General features: G+C 34.0%; 1 protein-coding gene across 4 annotated transcripts in view; it reads right to left on the reverse strand.

Annotated features, from left to right (window-relative positions):
* Positions 1 to 19,696, reverse strand: part of LOC136041025 (microtubule-actin cross-linking factor 1-like) — a 215,312-nt gene that overhangs the window by 176,774 nt on the left and 18,842 nt on the right. For all 4 annotated transcript variants that reach the window (XM_065725545.1, XM_065725542.1, XM_065725541.1 and 1 more), the window contains exons 4-5: positions 18,456 to 18,617; positions 12,223 to 12,605 (exon numbers count right to left, since the gene is read on the reverse strand). In XM_065725545.1, coding sequence (XP_065581617.1) covers positions 18,477 to 18,617 — 141 coding nt within the window. In that variant the 3' untranslated portion in view covers positions 12,223 to 12,605; positions 18,456 to 18,476. The remainder of the gene's footprint in view (positions 1 to 12,222; positions 12,606 to 18,455; positions 18,618 to 19,696) is intronic.

Raw genomic sequence — 19,696 nt, forward strand, 5'->3', positions numbered from 1 at the left:
AGGTTCAGTTAAACAGGAATTGAACTAAACAAAGGTTTAGTTCCAAGGGCGTAAAGATAAACAGGGATTGAGTTGCATAAGGGTTCAGCTAAATGGGTGTTAGTTACACAGGTGTTCAGTTAAAAAGACATTCAGTTGCATTATGGTTAGATATATGGGCTAAGTAAAACAAGGGCTCATTTTCATAAGAATCCCATACATACATCTCCTTCAGCATGCCCTGAAAGTTTCGACATAATACACTAAACAGTTTCTGGAAAAATGCTGGTACGCCCTAAAGACAACCTAGAATCACATAGTGCGTTTTGAGGTGGTTTAATATCCCTACAGCATTCTCTTGAAATTTTCGCCTTGATACTCGTAACGCTATTGTGAGTAGTAGTAGTATCACTAGTAGTACAACAACAAAAGAGAGAATAATGAGGACTTTTTTCCCAAGACAGTGAACCAACAGAACCTATTTGAATATTTCAGTAGTAGTAGCAGCATTAGTGGAAGTGGTAATGGTATGCAAAGTGTTTTATTATCCGTTCAATAAACCCTGTAAGTTTCAACTTAATACTCTAAGCTGTTCCTGTGATATTGCTGATACAGCCTTTTGATGGGCTATGTTTGTTTAGATATAGCTCAATTTCTCCCTCGATACTTCTTGAAATTTTCAGCTTAAAACCTCAAGCCTTAAAAGTAGTAGTTTGTATAGTAGTAATAGCATCAGTAGTAGTAGCTGAAGTAGTAGCAGTTGTATTAATTGTAGAGGCAATAGTAGCTGTAGCACAAGTGGTAGTATCTAGTAATAGCAGTGATAGAGGCAATAGTAGTTGTAGCAGCTGAAGCAGTAGTACTATACATATATTGCCTTATGGTCAGTTGAACACCCTCCTCATCCTTCCGTGAAAGTTTCAACTTGAAATCCTAGCCCTTTTCTGAGATGCTGCAAATGTGCCTTTTCACAAACCTGCAAGCACAGTTAATGAGATTCAATTTTGATTGAATTCAATATTCCTTTAGAATTCCTTAAAATTTTCACGTTAGCTCCCTTTGCCCTACTAGTATTGGTAGTAGTAGAAACAATAGTTAGCATGGTGTTGTACATAAAGGGAGCTCTACATTTATGGGTTAGTGTGTGAATCCGAAACGCAAGGAAGCAAGGAATAGAACATTATCAACGTTCACTAGGCAATTCAATTACAAATAAGAGAACTTGGAGCTATATTGGAGTTTTAATTTGAATATTGGAAGCAAGAAACTAAATAATTAAATAATTCCTGCAGCTGATCCCTACCCCCCCCCCTCCACCTACTAACATCTTTAACCAATGATTTCATTTCATGTTTTCAATAAATATTTTTCTTTTTTTCAATTATTTATTATTTAAAATGATTCAAGTTCTGTCCTATTTGCAGATGTAGAGGGTGTACTCATATCCATTTTTGAAAGTTTGAAGCAAGAAAATCTCATATTGAACTCAGATAGATTTCAAAAAGTAAAACACCCTCAGGGGAAACAATTTGACTTGAGCAAACATGGCAAAGAAGGAAGCACCATACATTTTTGCAATTTTTCCAATACACAAACCTTGTCTATTTACTTGATGATAAGGTTTTGATTGCTGTATGTTTGCATAAACATTAGGACAAATGACAGAAGAAAGATCACGGATGCGTGATTATGATTTATTTTTTCCCAGGGGTGATTGTATTGACCCAGTGGTCCTAGAATGTCGCGAGAGGGCTCATTCTAACGGAAATTAAAGATTCTAGTGCTCTTTTAAAGTGACTAAAATAAATTGGAGGGCAATTCAGCCCCCTTCCACGCTTATTTTTTCCAAAGTCACCGGATCAAAATTTGAGATAGCCATTTTGTTCAGCATATTCGAAAATCAAATAAATATGTCTTTAAGGACGAGTTAATCCCCCAATGTGCCCAGGAGAAGGGCTACAAGTTTTATGGCACGCGGTTTGAAAATCAAAATAAATTTCTTTGGAAAAAAAAATCTTACAGGCCCGTGGAACCTTTATAACTTACCAAAACTATTGTTACAAAAATTTTACCAAAATTCTTTCTTTTCATTATACCTATTCAGTTGTTTTCATATTAATAAGACTTACCCAAAAAGATATATCCTCAGTTCTACCATGCATAAGGAAGTATCAGTATTCTATATATTTTCTATTATTTTATATTTAAGGCCTGTATTATTTGATATTCCATTTTTTTTTTTTTTTAGTATTCTATCACCGCTTCAGTTTGTCACTTTTAAATGCAAGGACTTTTCCCAAATACCACACACATTGTAATAAATTAGGCCTAATGTTTTGCTACCAAGTCTGAACCATGTACTAATATGAACCTATTCCCTCTCGCGTGACATAACAATTAAAAACAACTAAAACTTGTGTTACTCATAAATAAACTGAAACTTGTCAAACTGAGAAGTAGTTGAAGAAAATAAGATGAAAGCTTAATGATATGGACAAGGTTTTTTTTTCCAAAACTCACCAAACAACAGTATTTAAGATCTGCACAAAAATGTGGTCTTGGGGCAAAACCTTCTGAACAGTCAATCACACCATTTGATCATAAAATGATCTTTCTACAAGAAAGCAAAATATAAAAATCAGCATAAAAAAATCAAAAAATATAGATGGTAGAAATTTTTCCTCTGTCTTTTTGAAGTTACGGCATCCTTAGGGTACATTCCATGTCCAAGTAAAAACTTATATATTCTGTATGCTTCCTAAAAGCACATTGTTCTTCTCTTAAAGTTTTGTCTACATTATCTCCTAGTCTACAAATTATACCTTTAATTGCAGCTGCTAGCAATAGGACAAATCCTGTGTCCTTACTATGATTACCATCATACTAATTAATTAGCTAGCTGTGGAAACTAGTTAATTAGGAAAGCTGTGGCTGATACTTAAAAACAAAAATTTGCTTTTATCACTTTTCTTATACAGAGGCTTTAATTAGGATTTTCTTAAATTACTAGGTGCTATTCTTTTTCAAAAATCACATTCATAATCTTTGGTAACTTATTTATCAGCCCATGACCACCATCTTTAAGAGCCCCATTTACCAATTATCAGCACCTGGGGCATTATTATGTTGTAATAATTTTAGTACTGTTACTAATACTTCCTCGCAAAATAAATCCTCCTTCACATCCACGATGTAACATACTGTATTATTCTCCCCAAAATCTTTCCCTGTAAATCTCTTCTGGTTTCTCAAAATTTTCTGCCCATATCTCTTAAACTATTCCCTTATCACTCATATTGACCAAATTCCTGTCTTTAGCAGGGACAAGTCCAAACTGACTACTCCCTCCAAATTAATTAATATGCTAATACAATAGAAGCTGCCTCTTCTGGATCTTTTACAATTTTATCCATGGCCTCCACTTTACACCATCTTATTACATATACTAATTTTATCCAATTCCTTCACATTCCTCTTGTTTTTAGAAGATAAATCACTCAGATATTCCTTGTACAAACCCCTTCTCCTCTCATAAAAACAAAAAGCATTTGAACTAATATTCTTAGCAGCTTTACATATGACTATCCAAAAATTATTCCATCCATATTCTACACTGCCAATTTTTTAACTATCCAGTTTGGTATTCAACTGTTCTTCAAAATTTTCTCTCAAATTAACATTATGAAGTTTACTGAAAGCAGACTTTCCTGAAAGGCAATTATTCTTCTTAAACTTCAGCTGTGAATTAGCCATAAACCCTACTAGACAGTGATCTTTACTTTTAACATCAATAAGAGCACTCCTATATGCCCTTGTATCTTGTATTCATCCTAACAGTCTTTGTTTTATAACAACAAAATCTATTGGGTTAGCTGCTTTACCATAATGCAAATACAATGCAAAGGTATGGGCCATGTACATTTAAATACTGTATTGGTTATAACTATAGTTGCAATACCTATAAAATTGCAGTAGTATGTAGCCATTACTGTTTTTGTTTTTTTTACATCTAATTTACCTAGTCTAGGATAACATCTATCCTTATTTCTACCAATCTGGGTGTAAAATTTCTTATTACACCAAGAACTTGATAGTTTAATAATTTCTATGAATTTTTTTCAAGAGAATGTGATTATCTAGAATATAATAGCCCCTAAACAATTCTGACTGTTTTAAATACATTGATATTCAATATTGGAGCTTATTCTATAATGTACATTTAAAGCTTTAATCTAATCTTGGAAAATGCTGCTCAATCCTAAACAAAAGAGTAGTTGGATAGCTAATCACCACTTCAACAGTTAAATCCTTGTAAACTTTTATACATATAATCTAAGAAGTAGACTGCTTCATCATTGAATTTGTTAGAATCTGTGCAGTATGTATTTGATTTTAGTTTCCAAGATTGTAGTTGATTATCCCCAACTACATATCAACCTGAATCACAACTATTTATGTTTCAGATTAGAAGCATGTTGTCAATACATTGAAATTTTTTTTTCAATCAAGATATCTATCTGAAATTAGACCTGGCAAAGCAAAAATAATGTTAAAAATACAAAAATAAAGTATCTAATTTATTGCTACTTTTGTTAGTATAATTACCAAAATGCAGAAAGTTATCCAAGCCAATACCCAAGATGGAATGTTACAAATGACTTTTCTCAAGCTTATATCTTTCTTCTTATTAAATTAACAGTAACCAAGCAGCAGAAAGAAAAGTTTCATTTTTTTTAAATTCAATGAGAATATATATTTGGGGTATATATCTGATCATCAAAGGGGGAAGTGATATTAAAGCAAAGTATTACACTTTTTGAATGATAGTATTTTAAATAGTTTCCTTACTTTTAAAGGCCATTAGTGCATGATTAGATCTACTCAAACGAAAAACTATAAAATTCTGAGAACAAATTTTTTCCAAGCTGCCATACTTAAACCATTCCTAAAATGGCTTCATTTTACCCCATACCCCTTCCTTAGATATACCAATTCATCCCTAGTTTATATATTTCCTTTTTTTCTCATTTTGTCACTCTTTTCTAAAAATAGATTTATCAGCAAAGAAGCATTGATAAAATATAAAAATGGAAAATGAACCAAATTTGTTTAATTTGGGCTATATATTTGCAAATTAGGCAGAGTGGAATAAAGTAGGGTAAAATTATAGTTAATTGACTTCTTGCTATCTTGGAAAGGTTTAGGTTAGGAAAATGAAACTTTCAGGGATGGGTCTACAGGCTATAGTATGTCCCGGGAAGGTATTTTGAAGTACCCACCTCCACTCCTACTCCCTCTAGAGGGCCCTGAAATTTGCCTCCATGACAGGTCTATACCTATTGAAATTTTGACAAAACCACATTTTACCTTAATTTGTAATTACCAGTTGCTTTTTCTATGCCTTTAGTTCTGAAAATGCAATTTCTGTTATTTGAGAAGAATTTTAAGCCATATCAATGTTCTTTTTCAAAATTTAGGAAATGTATTTGCATATCTTTAAAACCTTATAAAATGGAATTGAGCCAAGTTATGAAGCTGAAAACAATTTTGTTGTACTTCAATTAGGCAGAAGATCTATTTTGCAAGGTTTCACTTTTATAACACACATATTTTTAAAGGTCATCAAAGGTCAGGGCCCTCTAGAGGGAGAAGGAGGATTGGAGGTAGTTGCTTCAAAATAACTTCCCGGGACATATTTTAGTCTGTAGATTCATCCCTGAAAGTTTCATTTTCCTAACCTAAACCCTTTCTGAGACAGCAAGAAGTCAATTAACTAGAATTTTACCTAAAGTAGTAATACAATAAAAAAAACAGTAAAGAATTAAGAAACAAGAATAATACAAGCCAGTGAAAAACACTGATATCAATGTAAATATTTCAGTCAAAACCTCCACTTGACCATCCTCAGTGCCCAATATTAAAACAAAAACTACTGATAAAAATTCAAAGATAATGTAAAAGAAAACAACTTAAAAACAAACACAAAAAACTAAAATATAATGACCTAATCGAAGTAATGGTGAAAGGGTTACCCTTTCACCATTACTTTAAAAGGTTCTTCATAGTTTCCTAAGCCTCTGTTTTACCTTTATTTTGCAAATGTTGCTTTTATGGTGTTAAGTCTGTGAAATAAAAAAGAAGTCTAATTGAAAAACAGAAAAAAGAAGGGAAATGAATAATTTGTGCTATATATTTAGGGAGTTTTAAGGTACTGTAAAGTACTTTTCAAAAAGATATAAGCAAGAATTTTAGGATTTCTTAAGTGGTTTTCATAGCTTTAAATGGTTTTTTTCTCAATAGCCTTGATTGTGCACCCAATCCATATGTTTCTTTTTTAAAGAAAGATATGTCTAACACTATGCTGGTAGCTTGTCAGCCTACACTTGGGGCTATTGAAAAGAAAATATGTAAAAAAAAATCTTACTTATTATTAATGAAAAATTTTAGTTCATATAGCCTAACCTACTTTGAGGGTGCTACTATCATACTTTACTCCCCTCTCCCCCCATTTAAAAACACACAGTCTATATTACATATTTCCGGTACATCTTCCTGTTTAATGGTTTTATTATTGTTGATTCAATTGGTTGATGTTAAGTTGAAACAAGGATGATGCCTGGAAAATGCAAGGGAAATCAAATTTGGCCCATATATTTGCAAATTTGGGAATAAGCCATTGAGGAAACTACAATTTTTCTGTATAATATGAAGAAAAGTTTATTTATTTAACTTGCTTCTTTCTCAACATTTTCAACTGTAGACTAAAACCAAAGGCTGTAGCAAGTCTAGGCATGTTTAGCTCAGAAATAGAATTTTGCAACAAATTTCAAAGAGGCCCATTACTGTGATTCTACTAAATTTTATATTAGACCCTTTCTATTGTGCAAATATATAGCCAAGATTATATATTTTCTATGTATTTTGCCATGTGTCAGTTTTATTTCAACCCCTCTCTCTGAAAATTGAATCAATGCTAACAAATCCAAGAACCATAAAACCCATAGCCTAGGAAATATACAGCTAGGGCTATGCATTTGCCCATTAGAGTGAGGATTAGAGGCAAACTAGTCTATAGTGAAATCACACGGAAAACATGTTAGCCTACAAATAATTACTTTATTAAACAGCCTATTTTCTAGACTTCTATCCAAAAATGAAATATAGTATCAACTGTTTAAAAAAAAGGTCAATGTTGAAATTACCTGAACAATTGTTTTGGGTCATGAAACTATTGTTAATAGATGCATTTTGACTTTCTGAACATATTTTCTCTCTTGCAAAACTACGGCAAACTCACCGTTATGGAGTTATTCCGGCCCAAATATCCTGTATTTACACATATAGAATTGGAATCATTTCCGTTTTTGAAATCGCGAATCTGTAGTAGTTGAAACAAATTTGGGCTATATATTTGCACATCAGGGGCGTGGGGGTAAAGCATAGCATATATTAAATACGTAAACTAATCATTGCTGTATTTAATATATGCTATGCTTTCCCCCCCCCCCTTTAATGTGCAAATATATAATAACTCCATAACTGTGAGTTTGCGGCAGTTTTGCAAGAAAGAAAAGATGTTCAAAAAGTCAAAATGCATCTATTAACTATAGTTTCATGACCCAAAACAATTGTTCAGGTAATTTCAACATTGACCAAAAAAACTATTAGCAGCCTATTCCAAAAATATCTTTAGCAACCTATCTAAATAAAATAATACAGCCTATTTCTTTCAATACAGTGTGCTAAGATTGCTGCTCTTTTCTTTTACAAACACTTGGTGGTAACTGACTTTAATATAAGTAGCACTATGAACAGAAAAACCTGAGGAATTTATGAGATCATTTAATATCATCTCATTTTTTAATAATGTTTCAAGCAATGGTTCCTAGATATTTTTTTTAGCTCATGGACCAATTTTCATTCTATGAACTTTTTCACAGTCCCAGCCTGACTAACAAACTATAAATAAAGAAAATATAAAATTTTGAACTTTAATGAATAAATGGTAAACAGTGACATAAAATAAAATATTTTTGGGCAGAAGTATTTATTAAAATAGTAATATTCATTTTAAAATAAAAAAATTAAATGATTGACTTAAATAAACCCAATGAGATATTGCAAGGGTATTTATACCTTGGCCAATGTTTGTAAACAGCAAATACAAATTTCCACAAGTTTAATATCTGGTCAGCACTAAATCCAGGCAAAACCCAATAAAAAGATGGACAAGTAATCAACAACTCCATAATGCTGGATATAAATTGTGATTGATTTTGAAACCTCATTTTTGTAAATAATACAGTGCATTTACACTTTTCTATAGTTGAATAAGATGAAAGTCCAAAACATTTCTAACAGATAACATAAACAGATTCAAAACAAAACAAGCAGAAACAAAATTTTCACAGTAAATCATTTTTAAATCATTTATAGTATTATTTGTCAGTGTTTGTTGTAGTTGTTATTTTCATTGATTTGTATGTGTGTATTATGTTGTCAGTATCGTCATAATTTATTTTTATTATGTTTAGTGCGACAATCTTGAAAGCTTACCATATTTGGTATTGATAAATAAATAAAAATAACTCTATAGGGTTCTTGTTTCAATAGAGGTTTTATTTCCTAGTTAGAGGGTAGTTCAATTAGTTTTGGTTTCTATTCACCTGACATTATTTGCAGAGTTTAACTACTGACAATAGGGGCTAAACTTTTTCTAGGGATAATAGCATATAACCACAAAATTACTTTATATTGATAAAAAAATTTGGTTCATATAGCCTACTTTAAGGGTGCTACTATCATACTTTACTCCCTTTTCTCCCCCCCCCCCCCATTTAAAAATAAACAGTCTAGATTACATATTTCCAGTAATTTTCCTGTTTCATGGTTTTATTATTGTTGATTCAATTTGTCGATGTTAAGTTGTAACAAGGCTCCATAACCATAAAACCCAAAGCCTAGGAAAATGCATAGAAAATCTAATTTGGCCCATACATTTGCAAATTAGGGAAAAAGTCATAGAAGAAACTACAATGGTAAAATTCTAGTTAATTGACTTCTTGCTATCTCAGAAAGGGTTTAGGTTAGGAAAATGAAACTTTCAGGGATGAATCTACAGACTAAAGTATGTGCGGAAAGGTATTTTGAAGTAACTACCTCTACTCCTTCTCCCTCTAGAGGGCCCTGACCTTTAAAAATATGTGTGTTATAAAAGTGAAACCTTGCAAAATATATCTTCTGCTTAATTGAAGTACAGCAAAATTATTTTCAGCTTCATAACTTTGCTCAATTCCATTTTATAAGGTTTTAAAGATATGCAAATACATTTCCTAAATTTTGAAAAAAAAAAACATTGATATGGCTCAAAATTCAACTCAAATAACAGGAATTGCATTTTCAAAACTAAAGGCAGAGAAAAAGCAACTAGTAACTGAAAATTAAGGTAAAATGTTGTTTTGTCAAAATTTCAATAGGTTTTGTCAAAATTTCACCTGTCATGTTGGCAAGTTCCAGGGCCGTCTAGAGGGAGGAGGAGTGGAGGTGGATACTTTAAAATACCTTCCCATGACATACTTTAGCCTGTAGACTCATCCCTGAAGGTTTCATTTTCCTAACCTAAACCCTTTCCAAGATAGAAAGAAGTCAATTAACTAGAGTTTTACCCAACAATTTGTCTATATATTATGAAGAAAAATGTGTTTTCTGAACTTGCTTCTTTCTCAACCTTTCCAACTGCAGACTAAAACCCAAGGCAGAAGCAAGTCTACCTATGTTTATCTCATAAATAGAATTTTGCAACAAATTTCAGAGGCTCATTACTGAGATTCTACCATATTCTACCTTAGACCCCGTCTAATGTACAAATATATAGCCCAGATTATATATTTTCTATGTATTTTGCCATGTGTCAGTTTTATTTCAACCCTTTTCTCTGAAAATTGAATCAATGCTAACAAAACCAAGAAGCATAAAACCCATAGCCTAGGAAATATACAGCTTGGGCTATGCATTTGCACATTAGGGTGAGGTTTGGAGGCAAAGTATTGTGAAATCACAGGAAAAACATGTTAGCCTAACAATAATTAGGCTACTTTCCTCTTAAACAGCCTATTTTTTAGGCTTCTAGCCATAAACGGAATATCGTATTGACTGTTTTAAAAAAAACTATTAGCAGCCGATTCCAAAAATACCATTAACAACCTATCTAAATAAAATAATACAGCCTATTTGTTTCCACACAGCGTGCTGAGCTTGCTGTTCTTTTCTTTTACAAACAATTGGTGGTAACTGAGTTTAGCATAGGTAGCGCTATGAACAGAAACACCCGAGGAATATTCGAGATCATTGGATATCTGTAATTTTTTTAAATAGTGTTTCGAGCAGTGGTTCCGAGATTTTCTTTTTTATTTTTTTTTTAGGTCACGGACCAACTTTCATTCTAAGAACTTTTTGACGATCCCAGCCTGACTAGTAAGCTACAAGTAAGGAAAATAGAAAATTTTGAATTTGAATCAAAAAATGGTAAACAGTGACGTAAAAATAAAACATTTTTGGGGAGGAGTTTTTATTGCAATTGTAATTTTCGTTTTAAAATTAAAAAAAAAAAAAAAAAATGAATGACTTAAATCAACCCAAGAGGATATTGCGAGGGTAATTATACCTCAACCAGAGGCGCCATTTGGGCCTAATCCTGGGGTGGGCATGGGGCATTTGACAGAACTTGAAACTTTTATTATGAATCTAACCTACTTTCAAAGTTTACAATGATTAATAGCAAATAGCATAATTACCCAAGGGTCCTCAGGTAATTACGCTCTTTGGCTAATAGGCATGCAGTTAGTTCAAATCATTTGAACAGAATGGATTATGTTGGACATAATGGACATTATGGCTGGAAAACTGCCCTTTGCGGTGGAATCTTGGTTCCCCTGGAAAATCTGGGGTGGGCATTTGCCCAGTCCTGACCCCTCTAAATGGCGCCTCTGACCTCAACCAATGTTTGTAAACATCAAATATCAATCTCCACGAGTTTATTGTGTAGTTAGCACTGAATAAACACAAAATCAAATAAGAAGACGGATAAGCAATCAACACTTTTTGTATCCATAATGCTGACTATAAATTGTGATTGATTTCCAAGCCTTCTTATTTGTAAATAATACAGTGCTTTTACACTTTTGCATAGCTGAATAAAGCGAGAGTCCTTAAATAACTCTATAGGGTTTTTGCTTCAATGTTACTTCTAACTCCTTGTTACAGGGTAATTCAATTAGTTTAACTAGTAACACTTTCTATTCACCTGACAGTTTTCGCTGAGTTTGAATACTGACAAAAAGGGCTAAACTTTTTTCTAGGGGTAATAGCATATAACCAGAAAATTCTACCTTTCTTTTGAATTATTAAATTTAAAAATAATTTCGACCAACAGTAACGATCTTCATTAAATTTCAACAAAAAAATTATTCCATTAAAAAAATAGGACCGACCCTACCTTATGTCACACACTTTATGCAAAAGGCTAAACGTTCTCTGAAAGTACTGTTCGGTTAAATTCAGCAGCCTTAATGTTTCAGGAATCGTTGTTTCAAATTTGGGACAAAGAATCCAATTCTAGTTTAAGCAGTTAGGAATTAGGACAAAACAGTGCCTTTAATATATGGAATAACTTCCCTTCGCTTTAAAATTTGATTGAATAAAAAAAAGCAAGTTTTTTTTTAACTGAAAGTAAGGAGCGATATTAAAACTTAAAACGAACAGAAATTACTCCGTATATAAAAGGGTCTGTTCCCTCCTCAATGCCCCGCTCTTAACGCTAAAGTTTGACTCTTTCTCTAAACTCAACTTTTTAAAACAGTAAAAAACTTTAGCGTAATGTGCGTTGAAGAGGGAACAGCCCCTCCTTCTGGGTGAAATTTTCACCAATAATTTGTCAGCAGGAATAGCCATTCAATTTCTAATGTTTTTATTCAGTTGCCCTTTCATTGTTGCATGGAGAGTGCTACCCTTCCATTCGATTTGAATAAATAACTTGAATTTACTCATCTGGATCCTGTTATAATCTAGCTAAAAAGATTAAACATAACTACTAACTCTTCCCTCTTTCCTCTTTTCGTCTTCTTCTTTTTTTTTGGGGGGGGGGGTCTGTCAACGCCAATTTGTGACCCATATCCATAAGACCTGACATAGCATACTGTCTACAGAATATAAAGAAAAGCATAAAAAAACAAAAAAAAAACTTACCAAGAATTACTTAGCCACACTCATAGGAGTGTTTAGGGCCTGCATTCTTTCATCAGCCATCTGGCTCAAAACGTCAAATCCGGCTACTTGCTCTTGCATCCTTTCTTTCAAATCTTTTTTCTCTTTTGTTCAAGTTTCGAGGCTAGGTCGTGACCCATAACCAAAAGAGCGGACATCCTGTGTTGCCGATCGAATAAACATTTCTTTAAAAATTTCTGCTTTTGAAGCTGTGCTTTGACAACTTTATAATCAGCTGATGGGGGTTTTTTATTGGTTACTATTTCTTCGGTGTCAGATAGTCATTTGGCAAGACTGTCTAAAGCTTTCCTGAATTTACCAGATTGGAGAAGACCTTCATCCAATTTTCTCTCTCGTTCGAACAACTAAAAACAAAAATTGTTTAAAAATCAGACGGTCCTGCATTATAATGGACTAAGTTCTAAAAAAACAGGTTTGAGATAATCGCAGTAAGCAGCATCCAAAGCTAAGTGAAAAGAATAAAATCTATTATTCTTAGTTATAGTTCCGGTTGTAGTTTCTTATACATACCAGCAACAAAGCTTGTCAGATGAGATGCCTAAAAAATACACCAAAAAAACACAGAGTGTTTTTATACACATAGAAACACATCAGTGTTCAACTAGCTTTCATTCAGTGCGGACGAACAAAAAATAACATTTTTCTGGGTATTACCTTGCTTTTGAAGTGTGAACATAAGCTAAATTAGACGGATTATTTTTTTAAGTTACAAGGATAAACTATTATGAAAGTGTAGAGATTGAATCACATTATCTACGTCACTCCTACAAATACCGATCTACCTATGTTTGCTGAGAAATTGTGCAAAAAAGATTGTATTTGTTTGTTTTGCTAATTAATGGATTAGCTGACGTTGAGTCAGGAACTGCGTGTGAACTGGATTCATTTCATGGGATGCAGCCGAATAGACTAGTACATAACGCTATTCTAAATTTTGCCGTGCGGGCGAAATCAAAAGGAAATGCAAATGCCGATATTATCAAAACTGGTTACGATTTTTTCACCGATGATTTGGTGAGCGAAGCGAAAAAAACGATTTGGTCTGTGGCAAATTATGCTACTCGACCAACCGAAAGGCTGAAAGCTGCTGATACATCTGCAGACATTTTGAAAGTTTTAGACTACTGTGATAAGAATTCAGTGGAACTGCCGAAGTTTGTTATATACGAACCGGACGAAGTCCCCACAATTCCTGGCGATGCAAGCGCTACGTTAACCCGCAAGGTAAATGATTTATGTCTATAGTTTAAGAACTTTGTGTCAACGGCTAAAGTACAGAGCCTCTGCTGCCCTTCGGAAAGTAGTGTCCCAGGCCCTGTCAATCCTGTAACAGTCAATCCCCAGCCATCTTATGCCGTTGTTCCTCAAATGCCAAAGTCTCTTGATAATCCTGTTGCTCGCAAGCCGTTTTTGGATAGCATCTGCCCCAACTCAGCCGAAATAAGTGAGCTAAAAAAGGTGAGACAGGACTGGAAATTGTTCGTCAAGTCCAAATCTTCTGCTGAAAAGATCGCTATGAAAATGAAAGTTAGTAAGCCTGAGGTCTCTGCCATGCTCAAAGAGAAAATGTTTATTGCTGTTTTGAAACAGGTTCCACCTAGTATGACCCAGACTGATATAGAATCCCTTGTTCCAAGTCCATTAAAATCAATAGAAATCGGTAGCTTTGAGCGCTCCAAAGTGTTCAAGCTGTATTTTGGAACCAGTAAGGATCTCGAAGACTTTCTTGCAGTCTCAGTCCGAATCGGTTATGAGAAACTGCCTGCTGAAGAATTCAAATTTCTCCCAAAAAGATGTTATTCGTGCAATAGAGTTGGTCACTTAGCGACTAATTGCGTATTGACGCCTATATGTGGTCGTTGTGGTGCTTCTGATCACACAACCACGAAGGACAATTTGCGCACTAGGGATATGTTCTTCATTATATGCAAAAAGAAAGGCCATACATGCTATAACATGAGATGTCCGGCTAATAAAGCAATAATCAATATCAATTCCCTACCAAAATGAATCTAGAACCCACTTGTGCTAAGCATGCAGTTGCAACCTGGAATTTAAATGGAAATATCCTTAACCGGTCTATTTTTATCGATGACCTTCTTTAAAGATATGATATGTGTGTTTGCAGGAACATTTTGCAACCTCTCTCAGCCTTACCTTATTGAACCTGTCACCAAACCATCAGGTTTTTACAATTGCAGCCAAACGCTCTTGCACTCATGACCGGCCATCTGGCAGCCTTGTGACTTACGTTAGATCCTCTATATCCACTTCTATGTTTGACTCGGCATTAGACTTTCTCGCTGTCAAAATCCAAGATATGGTTGAAGTGAATGTTTACCTCCCTACGGACTATCGTGATGATCGATCAAATAGACTGTTTACCATAAATATTGCAAGGCTATCTAAGTGTATTGATAAAATAAAAAAGTATGGACTTTCGTGTCTGATAACAGGTGACTTTAGCTGTGATCTTGAAAACCTGAGCGGCATCAACAGTTCAAGTTCTAATCGTGCTAATATGTTACTCGGTATGCTAAGTGATGCATTTATACTCGCGTCTAAGAATAAGAATTTGTCATATATTCATAATTCGGGAAGTATGTTAAACCTAGATCATGTTATGCACACTCAATCAGTTACACCGAGTGAGGTTCTTGTTTCAGATTCAAATTTTACGTCAGACCATTTTCCGTTGTTTTTCAATATTGATTTAAATGCTAGTGTTTCGCCTCCTCCTGGAAGGCTCCAGAAGCGTCCTTATTTTGTTTGTGATTGGAAACGTGTGTCTATGAGTTCATTTCAGTCGACTTGTGATGAAATTGCTTCAAAAATCCGTGTTCCTTTTGATCTGCTTATGGTTAGTTCAAAGAACTATCCGGCGTAATCACGGATTCAGTTGAATATTTATTGTAGTGAGCTTGCGAAAGCATTATGTCTCGCTGAACAGTCAGCTGTACCATCTAGACGGGTGTGGCCTGGTATCGAAGTACCAGGCTGGTCTGCAAATGTTAATCTTCAAAACGCGTGTAATTCGGCAAGATTCTGGCTTTCGGTTTGGCGTGAGGCTGGCTGTCCTCGAGACGGGTGGGTGAACAAGCTTCGAATTCATAGTAAACTTAAATTCGCGAAAGAACTTTTACTACACCGTAGACCAATTATTCGTTCTTCATCTCAGGCTATCCTTACCCACCCAAATAAACTTTGGTCTTCATTGTTTCAAGAAAGATTTCATGTAACAATGACCTCAATATCTCGAGATAATTGGGTTCAGCATTATAGGAATGAATTTTCAGCTCCTGATATCAAGCTACAAAAAAGCTTCGGTGTGAAATTGGATGATTTCTTCTCACGTAAGCGAGAAGAAAACTGTCCGGGTGTTATAATTACAAGGTGTTCTATCCGTACTGCTATTAGAAAACTAAAAAAAAAGAAATAGCGCGGTTGTGATGGTATATCAATTCAGCACCTGCTGTTTTGTAGCGACTTGTTCCTTGAGCACCTTGTCCTGCTTTTTCAAATAATTTTTAACCTGGGTATAGTGCCTGATTCTTTTTCAATAGGAATATTAACACCTGTGCCTAGAAACGGAAAACCAATTAGCCAGTGCTCGTCTTTCCAACCTATATCTATGGCTACAGTTTTTTGTAAGTTATTTGAGGCACTTATTGTCGATGAACTGTGGTCAAAATGCACAGTTCCAGACCATCAACTGGGTTTTCAGCCTAGTCTTGGTTGTGGCCACGCTCTTTCTGCTCTTGTTTTGGCTTTGATAGATGCTGAGAAAAGCGGTGAGAGCATAGCTCTCGCTGCGCATGATGTCAAAAGGGCCTTTGATTCAATCTGAATACACAGTACACTTGAGTTCAGAAAACACATTTTTCTTCATAATATATAGACAAATTGTAGGGTAAAACTCTAGTTAATTGACTTCTTTCTATCTTGGAAAACTTAATCTGAGCCACCTCCTTCGCAATTTAGAGGAGAATTTTATCCAGTTTCAAGTAGAATAAGGAAAAAATAGGCCTTCAGTTTAATGAAAAGAAATCAGATGTCTTGTTGTTTAATGCTAAGCAAGGGTCTGCTGTTGATGTTAGGCTGGGTGGTGCTACTGTTCGGCTTGCCGAACACATAGTTTATTTGGGGATCCCTATTGGTCGGTCTATGCTTGAAACGCGTAATCTTTTGCAGAGTCATCTGCAGAAGCGGATCTCTTTAGTGTATAGCCGTGTTGTAGTTTATAAGCGTCAGTTTGATCGGCGGATTTTGGCCCATCTGTATAATGCAATGGCACTACCCCATTATCTGTATTTAAGTCCCTTTTGGAGGATATTCCAAAAGGAAGATAAGAAAGAATTGCGGTCTACATATTATAAATATACAAAGTACCTCTTACGGCTTCCACCATGGACAAGTAACCGTATTGTGACAAGTCGGTATGGGATTATCGACCCTAATGAAGCAATAATAGCCCAGATCGCCAGATATAACTCTAATATTGTTACTCATACTTGGGCAATTATTTTGAGGCAATAGGTTTTTGTTTTTTTGCAGTTAGATATCCATTTGTTCTTTATTTTTCTTGTGTTTGTGTATTCTTTGGTAGGTTTGTATTCTTGTATCCTTGTGTATTCTTCTTTTGATGGGAAATAAATATATACATACATACATACATAGAATACTTAAATCTGAAATACAACGAACTAGCTGGCTTTACTCGGGAATCCCTAGCAATTATTTGGCATATTTTAGGTATGACATATGGTACTCTTAATCACTTTACCGCCAATGCACCCTCCTTCCCCCAACAATCTCCCCCTTACCCATGTTTATCACATAATACCACTTTCCAGTATTTCCTACTCCAAAAACAAAACGTTAAAAAAAAAAAAAAGAAAAAAAACTACTACGTGGCAGACAATGTAACAAATACGCTAGCTAGCATATAGCGATAAACACAAAAATAATCTAGTATAAATTACTTCAGGATATACGATTCAAGAGCAAGAATGCTCAAATTTGTGCCCCTACATGAAATGACAAATAGAACTAGTATTTAATCAAATTTGAGAACCTGTAATTGAATGGTTTCTTTGAGAACCCTCGGCCTTAAAGCGTAATTATATCGAGTTACATACAGAAGGCCAGAGGGTGGGGGGATACTCAGAAAAAGATTGATGCAAAAACACAATAAAATGAAATTTCATTAAGATTGATTTATTTTAGCAGTAAATTAAAAAGCACAATAAATAAAGGAAGGAAAATTTTTAAGGGACGATAGACTTATCTAGACAAGAATCCAAGCCAACCATTTAATAAAATAGTGCTTCCATATAACTTTTCCCATATTTGTAAAAATATAAGAAATGTTGAAATGAAAACGAATTTAGAATAAATAAATTTATAATTAAATTAAATGAAAGTATTGAGAACCGGTAAAACATTAATAATACTGATAAAATGATAGAAAAAATTATAAACTTAAGTAGATAAAAATAATAAACGCTATAAAATAAAAGAAAGAAGCCCTCCTTCCTAAACTATTATGTTTTCAGATACATATAATATAATATTTCAAGCACAAACAGAAGACAGGATGATGCTTGGACGCGGAGTTGCCCAAGGTGTTGCTCGAGATGTGCGAGCTGTCTTCTCACCTCAGATGGCAACTAGTTTGGACTTTTTTGGGAATTAATTTGGAAAAGGAGATTTGGACTTCTAATTTTTCATAGATGTAAAGATTGCGAGTCCAGTAATTATTAATTGATTTAATCCCTTATTTGGGGCTTCATTGAAATTGACCAGGTTTTCATTTATACGATTACAATGGTGTAACCTTGTCAAAATCCTTGGGAGGGGGGCAAAGTTGGAGCCAATTTTTCCAAATCAAGTGAAATGACCAAAAATGAACCAAATAGTACCAAAAAGGTAAAGATATACCTGTTTCCGTGGATACTTAAATTATACAAGCTTATCTTAGTTTTGACAAGATTTTCAAAAAACTAGATTTTAGAAGGGGGGATAAACTGGGTTTGAGGGGTCAAACTGAGATATGGGAGCGTCAAATCTGGGCTTTAGCTTTGAGCGGCCTGAAAAATGGTATTTTTCAAAATCTAAGGGGGGGGGGGCATAAAAAACTAGGAAGGGAAAGATTCCCGCTTCTAAGTGAAACTCCTGAAGAAAGATGAATTCACCTTAGCCTTTTATGTGTTCCATTACTCATTAATATTCTCTATATCACCTTCCAACTTAGTAGTGGTTACGCCTGGTCCTGCAGATTGAACAAATCCCTGACTAGTTTTGTTGGGTTCCAAGACGGTTTCTTCCAATGAGTTTCTCAGCTTCTCACAGAGCTCCTAAAATATTGTTTAAAATTATAAAGAAAAAATCATTCTTTAAAATCGTGTAAATAAGAATATTTCTACCAATTCAAGATTTACATTCCCTATATTGTTTTTGATATGTTATTTTCTTTGCGCTCAAGCGGCTTTAATTTTTCAACTTAAGGAGTTTGCCATCATTAAGAGATACAGGTTTATCTATCGACCGAATTATATTTTGGAATTTCTAGCGTCCTTTTTTATATATATGTATATATATATATATATATATATATATATATATATATATATATATATATATATATATATATATATATATATATATATATATATATATATATATAAACAAAAAAACAAGAAACCAAATAAAGAGGGTAAATTTTCGTCTAGTGGAGAACAAGTGCGATGAAAAGACATAGCAAATATTTTTGCAAGAGCCTCTGTGCTAAAAAAAACTGTTAATGAGACAGTGATCGTATTTACTTTGCATTCCCCTCTCCTCCCTTATTATTATAACAACAAAATAAAAAGTTTCTTGGAAATAGGAGAATTTTCCTATTTTTGAGCAAGTTTGGATTATACTCTAGGAAAAAGTCTAAAGGAGCTTTGAGAGGGTCAATCATTTTGACCAAAAGCTTGTGTCAATCGATTGACTCAAGTCTAGGAACCTATTTGACGCTAGGGTCAAGCGTTGACGGTGACTGATAGAAAGTTTGAATGACTCAATCATTTTGACCAGACACAGTGTGTTAGATTAGCTTCAATCGATATTAAAGAGTTTGATTGAAGATTCGATTGAAGGTTGAAGCAAAACCTTCAATAAAACCTTCAAAAGCACACGTCAATCGATTAACAGAAACTTTTGATCAAAATTATTGACCATCTAGGGCCTCTTTAAGTAATGTCATAACTTTCAGCTTGGTGAATAGATGTTACCCATGAAACTAACCTGAAATATTATTATGCAAGATCTCTAGAATAGTAGCAAACCCACGTGTTTCACAGGAAATATAAAAACTAAACATTTCCGAGATCTTTAATTTTACAGTCATCAATTTTTAGGACTTTTTTATTATAAAATTATATATTTTATT

Source organism: Artemia franciscana, chromosome 21 (genome assembly GCF_032884065.1).
Source record: "Artemia franciscana chromosome 21, ASM3288406v1, whole genome shotgun sequence".
Taxonomy (NCBI): Eukaryota; Metazoa; Arthropoda; class Branchiopoda; order Anostraca; family Artemiidae; genus Artemia; species Artemia franciscana.